Source organism: Salvelinus namaycush, chromosome 41 (genome assembly GCF_016432855.1).
Source record: "Salvelinus namaycush isolate Seneca chromosome 41, SaNama_1.0, whole genome shotgun sequence".
Taxonomy (NCBI): domain Eukaryota; kingdom Metazoa; phylum Chordata; class Actinopteri; order Salmoniformes; family Salmonidae; genus Salvelinus; species Salvelinus namaycush.
Genome location: NC_052347.1, coordinates 4284883 through 4298350, shown reverse-complemented (window position 1 = coordinate 4298350; position 13468 = coordinate 4284883). Strand labels below are relative to the sequence as shown.

The 13468-nt window shown below is 40.3% G+C and overlaps 1 protein-coding gene across 1 annotated transcript; it reads left to right on the top strand.

The window, feature by feature from the left end:
• Nucleotides 1–10151: 10151 nt before the first annotated feature.
• On the top strand, nt 10152–12572 carry LOC120034313 (eukaryotic translation initiation factor 1). The gene is made up of 4 exons (XM_038980817.1): nt 10152–10347; nt 11268–11431; nt 11535–11636; nt 11853–12572. Exons 1-4 carry the CDS (start codon nt 10317–10319, stop codon nt 11895–11897), a joined length of 342 nt encoding a protein of 113 aa, XP_038836745.1. The 5' UTR covers nt 10152–10316; the 3' UTR covers nt 11898–12572.
• Nucleotides 12573–13468: the final 896 nt, after the last annotated feature.

Below are 13468 nucleotides of genomic sequence, written 5' to 3'. Positions count from 1 at the left end.
CAATCAGAACATTGAAAAAAATATCAAAATTCACTGTGTGTCTTGCCTTTATAAAATAAAACTATACGGACCTCCCTTGTGCATTGGAACCCAGAACAATATGTGACCACTTGGTTACGGCGACACTGTTCTGCCGAGGACACCCAAACAACCAGAGGAGCCTAACTCTCTCTGGAAGTTTCTGTATATCTGCTTGGGATATTTAGCTGACATTGGCCATTGTTTGAGATGCAGGGCCCATTCTACCTTGGTATGTCAGGGTGAGCTATTGTAAATGTGAATTGGGCCAAGTTGGAGGTAATAATGCATTTAGATTACAGTTTGAGATGCATGAATACACAACACCAAAAGCTTGATTTTATGCCTGTTTTAAAATGAATTTCCTACATTTCTACGTAGTAATGATTTATGTTCACAACGTGGTCAATTGATTTGATGGCATGTTTAATCCATGCAAATACATTCTATGAATAGTTTACCTCTTTTTCCTTTTATTCTGTAATAGGATATATTGTAATCATGTGTTCAAGCAAATCAAAGTTGATTTATGATACAGCGTGTAAGCTACACAATACAATGCGTACAAATGCCTACTCACAATAAAGCTCTCCTTTCAAACATTGCAATGATACTAAGCTACATGTATATGTATTTACATTAGGCTTTAGCCCTTAAACTCAACTCTGGACCTCAAAGCCAGTCCCACTGTGCTTTTTTCATTCTTCCCCTTTAATCAGGGATGGATTTAGGTCTGGGGCAACAGGTGGGTGCAATGCATGAGCAGGTAGAACAGAAAATGAGCAGGCCATAGCCATAGCTATACCACAGTCTATCACTCCAGTGTTTATTTGCTAAATTGTAATTATTTCGCCACTATGGCCTATTTATTGCCTTACCTCCCTAATCTTACTTCATTTGCACACACTGTATATAGACTTTTCTATTGTGTTATTGACTGTACGTTTGTTTATTCCATGTGTAACTCTGTGTTGTTGTTTGTGTCGCATTGCTTTGCTTTATCTTGGCTGGGTCGCAGTTGTAAATGAGAACTTGTTCTCAACTGGCTTACCTGGTTAAATATTTATTTTTTTAAGTCATAGGCAATGTTCCCTCATTGTTTTTGGCACTGAGCACATTTCAGGTCTGCTGAGCGCAATAATGAGCATTGTGGAAATTCTGTGCAACTTTTGTGTGCATTTACTGTGAACAATGAGGCTGTACCTGCTTTAAGTTGCAGTTAACAGTGGCCAAGTAGCCTACTGTTGCCATTTGATCATAATTTAGGCCTACCATTAAAATCAAAACAATAGAGAAAATGCATCCCATAACATTTTAACATGGAAATAGCTCTTCTATTGTTCAGCCTACAGCAGGAACCAATGTGTGGTTCATTGTAGGCCTACATGAGACTTGAAAAAAACATGCAGAGCTTGACATTAACCTGTTTATCAATTTGTGCTTCAGACATGGAGGTGAATGAAAATGTTGTCTTGTTTGATGCCAGAAACCACTTTACAAAATAAAATGCATTATTATTCCCATACCATTATTACAGAAACTCATACAAATTATGCTACCCTCTGCCTATTGGCTCCTTAGCTTATTCAAGACCGTCTCAAAATACAACACTACCCCTTTAAGACATAAAAAAAAGGTCTTTACCTGACTTGCTTTTCAAAGATGGCTAGAAAAGCACACATTCTGTGCTCTTGTAGGAAGCAACCACTCTCCCATTGTTAAATATAAATTATCTTTAATTGGGCTAATAACTCAGTAACTAGCAAAGGATATGATCAAATGTGCACAGGTGGCTACATGCAGCTCTAGCTTTGATCTCAAAACATGCGCATCTACTCAGTGTCTCGGGAAGATCGCATAATGATTCATTTGCATTTTACATAACAGAACCGAATATAATACCAAAGCATAGTAGGCCTATAACGTTACTGTTACATCAAAAACACCTCAGATCTTATGATGGTTAGCTGAAGCTGAAGCTGAATATTTTTTATTTCATTATAATGCGTCAAAACTCAGAGCGCACCACTAGGCTAATAGTTTGTTAACGCCACCTGCTCTAATTCGCTCACGAAACAGTAATTCAAGAACATCTAAATGCATATTTCCATGATACTGATTGCGATCAATCAAATGATTGGCATGGAGATGCAGTTTGTACATTTCACCGGTAAAACGTGAAGAATTATCATTCACAATTGACAGTGATGATGGCCTTTTTTTTTTTTAAAGTAAGCCTATGCCTAACTTGGTGTTTGAGGGTATTAAAAAATAACATTTTGAGATAATATGTGTGGGCATAGGCAGACGTTGCAATGGGGAGAGGCATTTTCTATAATGTTAGGCTATTCAGTTGACTACATCTGTTGGTACAAACTTTGAGGAAATTATATTGTCATAAAAAATATTTTAAAAATCCCTCACCGGAGAAAAAAAATAAGAACATTATACCACCGCTATCCACGTTTGTTAAATGTATTTGTTATTTAACCAGGCAAGTCAGTTAAGAACAAATTCTTATTTACAATGATGGCCTACAGGTACCATCTCATCTGATCACGTTCTCTGTACCTAAGGTACTAAACACACACACAGAGAGAGAGAGAGAGAGAGAGAGAGAGAGAGAGAGAGAGAGAGAGAGAGAGAGAGAGAGAGAGAGAGAGAGAGAGAGAGAGAGAGAGAGAGAGAGAGAGAGAGAGAGAGAGAGAGAGAGAGAGAGAGAGAGAGAGAGAGAGAGAGAGAGAGAGAGAGAGAGAGAGAGAGAGAGAGAGAGAGAGAGAGAGAGAGAGAGAGAGAGAGAGAGAGAGAGAGAGAGAGAGAGAGAGAGAGAGAGAGAGAGAGAGAGAGAGAGAGAGAGAGAGAGAGAGAGAGAGAGAGAGAGAGAGAGAGAGATCTCCGTCTGACTAACTGCTATCAGGTATATAATGTTTTATATTTGTAATCTATTTAGTTATAGAGCTTGATATCACCAAGCTTCAAAATAACTCCCAACTCTACTTAGAACGCAGCAACCTTAGCAATGTAACTAGCTAGCTACAACAAGCAGATAGCTTTATCACTACTAGCATGTCATTCGAGGACAGGGGAGCTTTAGCTATCAATATTCCAAGTAATAATTTAAGACGACAAAAATCTATAGGACAAATGTTGTAAAGCTAATACAGTCATCAAGGCAGGACTCACTAATTTCATTCATGTTGTCACTAAACAGTCTCCATTAAGTACTTCCATTAATTATTTCACCTGGTACCGGGGACCTTCTGATGAGTCTTATGAAGCCTATGGGTGTCCTATAGCAATACAACAGACATGTACGTGTTTGTGAGACTCTCACCTTTCCACAGGTGGACATATTAGTGTGTAGCCCAAACTGTTAGGACATTACTGACAGAAATGGGCAGATTTGCTATTCCAACTTCAGTCTAGTCCCAAGACGCTTGTGGGGGTCGTAGAACAAACCGTTCGGACGCTACAGACGATTTTGTGAGAATACCTTTTTTCGGGATGTCTCATGGTCTGACAAACACCGCTCTAGCTCTTTCACCGCAGATGTTGAAGTGCGACATATACAGTGGTGGATTGAGACGTATCAAATGCAAAAAAATGATATACACTGCTCAAAAAAATAAAGGGAACACTTAAACAACACAATGTAACTCCAAGTCAATCACACTTCTGTGAAATCAAACTGTCCACTTAGGAAGCAACACTGATTGACAATAAATTTCACATGCTGTTGTGCAAATGGAATAGACAAAAGGTGGAAATTATAGGCAATTAGCAAGACACCCCCCAATAAAGGACTGGTTCTGCAGGTGGTGACCACAGACCACTTCTCAGTTCCTATGCTTCCTGGCTGATGTTTTGGTCACTTTTGAATGCTGGCGGTGCTTTCACTCTAGTGGTAGCATGAGACGGAGTCTACAACCCACACAAGTGGCTCAGGTAGTGCAGCTCATCCAGGATGGCACATCAATGCGAGCTGTGGCAAGAAGGTTTGCTGTGTCTGTCAGCGTAGTGTCCAGAGCATGGAGGCGCTACCAGGAGACAGGCCAGTACATCAGGAGACGTGGAGGAGGCCGTAGGAGGGCAACAACCCAGCAGCAGGACCGCTACCTCCGCCTTTGTGCAAGGAGGGGCACTGCCAGAGCCCTGCAAAATGACCTCCAGCAGGCCACAAATGTGCATGTGTCAGCATATGGTCTCACAAGGGGTCTGAGGATCTCATCTCGGTACCCTTTATTTTTTTGAGCAGTGTATATATATATCTCTATCTCTAGCAAACCTCTCTGGGATATGTGGGACGCTAGCGTCCCGCATGGCCAACATCCAGTGACAATGCAGAGCGCCAAATTCAAATAGATTACTATTAAAATTATACTTTCATGAAATCACACATGCAATACACCAAATTAAAGCTACACTTGTTGTGAATCCAGCCAAAGTGTCAGATTTCAAAAATGCTTTACGACGAAAGCACACCACACGATTATGTTAGGTCAGTACATAGCCACAGAAAAACACAGCCATTTTTCCAGCCAAAGAGAGGAGTCACAAAAAGCATAAATAGATAAAATTAATCACTAACCTTTGATAATCTTCATCAGATGACACTCATAGGACTTCATGTTACACAATACATGTATGTTTTGTTCGATAAAGTTCATATTTATATCCAAAAATCTCAGTTTACATTGGCGTGTTACGTCCAGTAATGTTTTGCTTCCAAAACATTCAGTGATTTTGCAGAGAGCCACATCAATTTACAGAAATACTCATTATAAATGTTGATGAAAAGTTGATGAAAATACATGTGTTATGCATGGAACTTTAGATAAACTTCTCCTTAATGCAACCACTGTGTCAGATTTCAAAAAAGCTTTACCGATAAAGCACACCATGCAATAATCTGAGTACAGCGCTCAGAGCCCAAACAAGCCAAAGAGATATCCGCCATATTGTGGAGTCAACAAAGTCAGAAATAGCATTATAAATATTCACTTACCTTTGATGATCTTCATCAGAATGCACTCCCAGGAATCCCAGTTCAACAATAAATGTTTGATTTGTTCGATGAAATCCATCATTTATGTCCAAACACCTCCTTTTGTCCAGGCGAAAGTTCAGACAAAGTCATATTACAGTTCGTAGAAACATGTCAAACTAAGTATAGAATCAATCTTTAGGTTGTTTTTATCATAAATCTAAAATAACGTTCCAACCGGAGAATTCCTTTGTCTTCAGAAATGCAATGGAACGCAAGCTACCTCATGTGAATGCGCATGACCAGCTCGTGGCACTCTGCCAGACCTCTGACTCAATCCCCTCTCATTCCCCCCTCCTTTATAGTAGAAGCATCAAACAAGGTTCTAAAGACTGTTGACATCTTGGAAGCCTTAGGAAGTGCAATGTGACCCCAATTCCACTGTATCTTGGATAGGCAAAGAGTTGAAACACTACAAACCTCAGATTTCCCACTTCCAGGTTGGATTTTTTCTCAGGTTTTTACCTGCCATATGAGTTCTGTTATACTCACAGACATCATTCAAACAGTTTTAGAAACTTCCGAGTGTTTTCTATCCAAATCTATGAATTATATGCATATTCTAGCTTTTAGAACAGAGTAGCAGGCAGTTTACTCTGGGCACCTTTTTATCCAAGCTACTCAATACTGCCCCCCTGTCCCAAAGAAGTTAAATTGACAGATTTTTATATGTGAATGAATGTGTTTGAATGTGTTTATTATGCTAATTAGAGTTCCGCATAGGCGCGGACATCGACCTTAGGGGATTTTAATAAAGTAGATGAAAAAAATATATAATTCTGCTGCTTCCCTCACTCGGACCGGGTCTGGATCTAACCAGGTGTATACCAAACGGTTCTAGATTCCACGGGTCCGTTTGGAATGGATCTCTATATTAAAAAAATTGTGAGGGCAGGACATTTTCTGGCGACAGTAATCCTTGCAATGCTTCTGCCGTTAAGTTTTGGAGGCCCAAAAAGTTCTTGGCTATAAATGCTACAAAATCCATCTTTTTGACAAATAAGTGTATACAGATCACTTGATTGATGTATAATATTTGTAACTGGTTGCGACGCATCCACCACCATAACTTCTACAGAACTGTGGCCTTTTACCTCTTCAACTCTCTTCACTGCCTCCACATAGTAGATTTGCTGTACAGCGCTGATCCTTGACACCTCAATCTCTTTCACCCTAACAGGGCACTTAGGGAATTCAGGAATATGATCCCCACTACAGTTGCAACATTGTACATTCAAAGACTCTTCAAAAACATATTCCTTCCGTCTGCAAACACTTGACACGTGGCCAAACTTTTTACACTTCTTGCATTGCATTAGGTTTTGCACAAACGCTCTTACGGCGTATATTTTATATCCCAGCTTTACATAGGGTGGCAGATACTCTTTATGAAACATCAACATTACAGATAATACAGACAACAATACAACTTTGCTCCTTTTTCCCATTATCCATACGGGTCAAGCGATGTGCACGGCTACTCCTTGAATTTTGATTATCAATGATATTGATTATCAATGTCCCAACGGGACACCAGAGAAAACACCTTTTACCGGTGCCCTGCTACGAAAATCAAAGCTGTCCACTTTATGAGTCGATAATTTTGCCAGCCACAATGCATGCTCCTTTTGCTCTTTGGATACACACGATATCAACACCATACCATTCCTGGTTACTTTGACTGTGGCCACTTTTCCCAACGCCTTCTTCACTATCCTTGTGACTTCCAAAGAGTTTCCCAAATGAACATCCTTAACCAAAAAACATACTCCAACAAGCAATGGTTCACCCGACTCATTTCCCGCAATAATTTTAGCCATTTTTGTTCAATCTTGGACTTCACTGTTGTCCACTCATCTTCCTCACTAACTGTACTTGACGTGCTTTCATCTTCAAACAACACTTCTGATTCCGTCATCTCAATCAATCAATCAAATGTATTTATATAGCCCTTTTTACATCAGCAGATGTCACAAAGACCACCAACTTACTACCCTGAGACAAGGCTGAGTATAGGGGGGGCAAAAACCGGACAGGAAGATCACGTCAGTGACTCAATCCACTCAAGTGATGCACCCCTCCTAGGGACGGCATGGAAGAGCACTAGTAAGCCAGTGACTCAGCCCCTGTAATAGGGTCAGCGGCAGAGAATCCTGGTGGAAAGAGTGGGAGCCGGCCAGGCAGAGACAGCAAGGGCGGTTCGTTGGTCCAGTGCCTTGCCATTCACCTTCGCACCACTGGACCAGACTACACTCAATCATAGGACCTACTGAAGAAATGAGTCTTCAGTAAAGACTTAAAGGTCGAGACCAAGTCTACGTCTCTCACATGGATAGGCAGACCATTCCATAAAAATTGAGCTCTATTGGAGAAATTCTATGGACAATAAGGAGGCCTGCGTCTTGTGACTGTAGCGTACGTGTAGGTATGTACGGCAGGACCAAATTGGAGGGATAAGTAGGAGCAAGCCCATGTAATGCTTTGTAGGTTAGCAGTAAAACCTTGAAATCAGCCCTAGCCTTAAAAGGAAGCCAGTGTAGAGAGGCTAGCACTGGAGAAATATGGTCAAATGGTTCTAGTCAAGATTCTAGCAGCCATGTTTAGCACTAACTGATGTTTATTTAGTGCTTTATCCGGGTAGCTGGAGAGTAATAATAATGGAAAAATTGATTACATCAATTTATCACTAGTCACTTTATATAATGTTTACATACCCTACATTACACATCTCATATGTATATACTGTACGCTATACCATCTACTGCATCTTGCCATCTTCATGTAATGTATCACTAGCCACTTTAAAACAATGCCACTTCATATAATGTTTTCATACCCGACATTACTCATCTCATATGTATATACTGTACTCTATACCATCTACCGCATCTTGCCATCTTGATGTAATGTATCACTAGCCACTTTAAACAATGCGGCTTTATATGTTTTCATACCCTACATTACTAATTTCATATGTATATACTGTACTCTATACCATCTACTGCATCTTGCCTATGCCGTTCGGCCATCACTCATTTATATATTTTTATGTACATATTCGTATTCATTCCTTTACACTTGTGTGTATAAGGTAGTAGTTGTGAAATTGTTAGGTTATATCACTTGTTAGATATTACTGCATGGTCGGAACTAGAAGCACAAGCATTTCGCTACACTTGCATTAACATCTGCTAACCATGTGTATGTGACAAATAAATGTGATTTGATTTGAGTAGAGCATTGCAGTAGTCTAATCTATAAGTGACAAAAGTATGGATTATCATTTCTGCAACATTTCTGGACAAAAAGTTTCAGATATTTGCAATGTTACAAAGATGGAAAAAAGCTGTCCTTCAAATATTCTTGATAATGGTCGTCAAAAGAGAGATCAGGGTCCAGAGTAATGCCGAGGTCCTTCACAGCTTAATGTGAGATGACTGTACAACCATCAAGATTAATTGTCAGATCCAACAGCAGATCTCTTTGTTTCTTGGGACCTATAACTAGCATCTCTGTTTTGTCCGAGTTTAAAAGTAAAACATTTGGCGCCATCCACTTCCTTATGTCTGAAACAAAGGCTTCCAGGGTAGGCAGTTTTGGGGTTTCACTATAATGGGCTCTAAAACTAGACTGAAGCGTTTCGTATGCATTTGTCTTCAGGAAGGTAGTGAGTTTTTTTAAATGTTGAGAGGAATGGGAGATTCGATATAGGCTGATTGTTTTTTGCATTTTCCAGGTCAAGGTTTAGCTTTTTCAAGAGAGGCTTTATTACTGCTACTTTTGGTGAGTTTGGTACACATCCTGAGGATAGAGAGTAATTTATTATATTCAACATAGGAGGGCCAAGCACAGGAAGTAACTCTTTCAGTAGTTTAGTTGGATAAGGGTCCAGTATGCAGCTTGAAGGTTTAGAGGGCATGACTATTTAAAAATTTGATCCTAGGTCCTGGCAGTTCTGTGCAGACTCAGGACAACTGAGCTTTGGAGAAATACGCACATTCAAAGACGGGTCCGTAATTTGCTTTCTAATGCTCATGATCTTTTCGTTGAAGAAGTTCATGAATTCATCACTCCTGAAGGGAAAGCCATCCTCTCTTGGGGAATGCTGCTTTTTATATAGCCATCTAAACTCTTCCTCGTTTCCAGTTCATGTTCCTCGCCTCCGTAAATATTCTATTCATTTAGAGTTTTATGTTTTTCCACAGGACCTTAGATAGACAAGACACTATAGAAATTATATTAGTAAATATGTATGATAGTGTGTTACATTTCTGTCTCACAAATACATTTATGCACTACTGTGTTGTGTTACACAAGAAAACTAACATTTCAAAGTGACTAAGTGATTTGTAAAAGTGGGCCAACAATAAATAGGGTCCTTTTTGTTAACTTTTTCATTTGAGTTAAATTGATGAATCATGCTATTTGTTCTCGGTAATTGGGTGGTTTGACACACATCACTTCAAGAGGGTTTTTTCAAAGTCACTGAAATTCTTTGAACGTTTTCTTTTACCTCCGTTCATTGTTAGGGTTAGTGTAGGGACGTCCCAAGGATCCCAAATAGCACTGTCCCATCAGACAGATAAACAGCTCGAGTTTTCAAGCGAGAGAAGCAGGTCATTGGCTGCCTTAATCAAGAGGGGTGTTAAAAAGTACATTTCATGAGAAAGGGTGCATGAATTAAAGGTGCCAACACATGTTATAGTCATCATAACAATGTTTTCCTGTCATATACAAAAAATTAGCAACTCTCTCGAGGGGGATGGAGCAACTTCACGTTTATCGGCTTCGGCCCACCACCTAAGATGAAAGGAGAAGCCTTTAATTGTTCGGTAAAAACAGAAGTATTGAGTTTTCAATATATTTCCTAAAATGGAATAATGGACCACTGACCATTGTTTCATCTACGCATTACATTGCTTTATTAACGAATTTAGATATTTGTTTTGTAGTTATGTAGCCTAGGTTGCAGGTGTTGTTGGTATTTTCCCCTCTGAAATACCAAGATAATTACGTAATTTTTCCCAGTAAAATAGGGTGTGGCGTGGTGCACGTCCCTACGTGCGGGGAGGCGCTATAAAGGGTTGTTTTCCACTTTGCAAGCTAAACAATCTCCATTTTGTGAGAGCCTTTCAGAAGACAAAAAACGTCGTCCCGGTGAAAAGGGAGATTCAAAGAACAAAAAAAAAAAACATAAATTAGACCAGTCGATCGCTAACCAGTTATTATCCGAAAGGAAAGGAAATCTTATCGTATGTCCGCTATCCAGAACCTCCAAACTTTCGGTAAGACATTTCAACCACCTCGGCTAACGCGGGGTCGAAAATGTAGGGGGAAGGGCGCTTGCTAACGTTAGCATTTGCAAACATTTTGACAACGTTCCAACTAAATATAGATAACGTTTTGATTTTAATGTTCATGAAACATCTGGTTAGTTACAGAGAACATTTCCTACCGATTAGAAGTACGTGTATATTAATAGCATGACTTTTGCTGATGTTCGATGGCTAACAGTCATTCGACTTCAACTAGGCCGAAGTTAATTTCCTTGTTTAGGCCCCAAAACGGATTTGTAGCCGGTATATCAAACTAGTCTATTGTAGATATATTGATCAATGTACAATAACGTTACCGATTCCGGAGAGTAACTCGTTCTTACTGTCTGTATTTATCAACAATGGACATAGTATGAATGTACGTGTTTGCCCCAATCTGTCTGTAATACGACTTTTGTCGGGAAGGGCTTTGTGGTAAAATGTGAACTATTAAGAGCAAATAGCCAGGTACAATAGTCCCGCTGAATTGTGCTTCTCCTACATTAATGACTTACTTATAAATAAAAATTGCCGGAATAATTGGCTCTGGACTGGAGCGTTTTGCTTCCTCCCGTGTCACTAACCTCAAATCCGGATAAATGTACGTCTGTGCAGATGAGCCACCCAGTCTGGGTGGGACCATTTTCTAGAATCTTATTTCCACGTAATTTGCTGATGAGCGTCCTGCGCAGGGTTTTGCTTGGTCTTGAGCCTCTTGGCTAAGACGTTACGTCACCAGTTCATCGGCCTCGATCTTTTGTAAGCTAGGTCAAACCACTGCCATTTTAGCTATCACTTTAGGTTGCTTCCATGTATTTTTAGATGTTTGTTTTTGAATTATGTTTTAAGTAGTGTGATTTGTTTTTTTAAAAATGGTTTTCTCCCCACAGACCCATTTGCTGATGCAACTAAGGGTAATGACAGGCTCCCATCTGGGACTGACGACTACATCCACATAAGAATCCAGCAGCGTAACGGCAGGAAGACTCTGACCACGGTCCAGGGCATAGCCACCGACTATGATAAGAAGAAGCTAGTCAAGGCCTTTAAGAAGGTATGTTATGGCAGGGAGTTGAGACACTGACACTAGTTGGTACACTAAGCAAGATCCATGTTTTGTTCTACTGGCTGTTTGAATAGTTCTGCTTTGTCAACAGAAATTTGCCTGCAATGGGACAGTGATTGAACACCCAGAGTATGGGGAAGTGATTCAGCTGCAAGGTGACCAGCGCAAGAATATCTGCACGTTTCTGATTGAGGTAGGTTTGCCTCTTGTCCCTGCTATTGCACATTGCACCCAGCGTATACTCCACACTTGTGAGTACTAAGTGGTCATATGTCATGGCCCCTACAGAAGACTCTCATAGAAAAGTCCCTGTTAGTAAATAGTCCAGCTGTGATGGTAACAAATGTTCTGTGACTGGAGTTCAAAGTTATTTTGTGTATTGTCTCTTCTCCCCTCATCCCACTTCCAGATTGGCCTGGCGAAAGAGGAGCAGCTCAAGGTCCACGGATTCTAGAAGCTTTCTGCAGCCCCCTCTCCCCTGGTCCTGATACTTCCCTCCCCCTGTGCTGCAATCACTGCAGCCCTTTAAGCTAATGATGAATACCTCTGAATTGAGACACTTTAATACCAGTTTAACTCCCCCCTCATATGGGAGCAGTCCAGTGCAAACATGGACAAATGGCTTGACGGATGTGGGATGAGTGGTGGTTTAGTTTTTTCCTTCAACTTTTTAGTTTGCCATGTGAAGGGCACAATTCCATGTAACACTTTTTGTTTTGTACGAGTTTCAATAAAATGATCAACCGCCACATGCGGTATCCTGTGGTGGTGTGGGATTTTGGGGGGGTTGGGGAGAAGCCCTTAACTGCCGTTCCAATGTATCGTGGGGCTGCCTGCGTCAAGGTTATGGAAGAGTGCAGCTGAAGTTCTGACCATCGCAGCCCCGTCTACGAGGCGAGTTTGTGCTTCCTTTTAACAATTTTTTTTAAATATGCATACTTTTCTGAAGTTGTAATACTACTTAGAGCAGTACTTTTTTTCATTATAGTTGAAATAAAATCTATCTGGTTGTCAGATGACTGGTGTTATGGAGCAAGTCTGCTTAAAGCCATGTTAGGGTTGACACTGAGCTACCAACTCAAAATGGAGAGGGGGATATTTTATTGAATAAATTGAAGTTGACATCTTGTTTCATGGGGTACAATTATTTGTGATAAGTGGTGTTTGCAATGGCTATTCGTTACATGAATAAATATGGGTGCTGTTTAAGAACATCCCAAAAAGCTGCAAATCAAACTTCTGTGCTCCTGAGTGGCATAGCGGTCTAAGGCAGTGCAAGAGGTCAGTCCCTGGTTTGAATCCAGGCTGTATCACATCGGGCCATGGTTGGGAGTCCTATAGGGTGGCACACAATTGGCCCAGCATCGTCCGGGGTAGGCCATCGTTGTAAACAAATATAAATTCTTAACTGACTTGCCTAGTTAAATAAAAGTAATAAATAAACTGGATAGCCATGTGGCATCTCATTGATCTAAAGAAATGTGTCCCTCCTCCCCAGTTCCTGTTTTTTCCTTTGTGGCAGTGGGAAATACTCTAGTGCTGCATGGAATTACTTGTTCTCTGTGCCTGTGCAGACACCATCAGTTCATTTGATGGTATCTAACGTTACCTCCCACCATATGGGGAATTCCTATGACAGAGTCCCAACAAGCCATTTATTCTATTGGTTATCACTGCTTTAAATCAACAATTTGTTTCCCACATCTGTTTTCTCATAGTACTTTGCCATGTCTTTTTATGTATTTTTTTTTTTTTACAGTGGGAAGACCCAAGGGAGACATTTTGGACCAGGTGGCTTTCCCTCATGATTTAGTCCTTTAATGTTTTATGTGTAAAGAAAACACAGTTAAGACACAATTAGAAAAATCCTAGTGGAGCAGTATCAAACACTGCATACAGCTTGGTAAATAGTCAACGCTATACTTCTGTCTTCACGTGATCCTGTTTGGACCTGCCAGCGGCAGACTACGTGACGCAGCTCAAAGACGCCAAACCAATGTACTGTTGTTATACTATGCATTCTCA

What these genes read in the sequence shown, in the direction of transcription:
- LOC120034313 (XM_038980817.1), top strand. Translation starts at nt 10,317, where the DNA reads ATGTCCGCTATCCAGAACCTCCAAACTTTCG. An exon ending in TAGTCAAGGCCTTTAAGAAG is followed by an intron (nt 11,432 to 11,534) that starts GTATGTTATGGC and finishes CTTTGTCAACAG; the next exon opens with AAATTTGCCTGCAATGGGAC. An exon ending in TCTGCACGTTTCTGATTGAG is followed by an intron (nt 11,637 to 11,852) that starts GTAGGTTTGCCT and finishes TCCCACTTCCAG; the next exon opens with ATTGGCCTGGCGAAAGAGGA.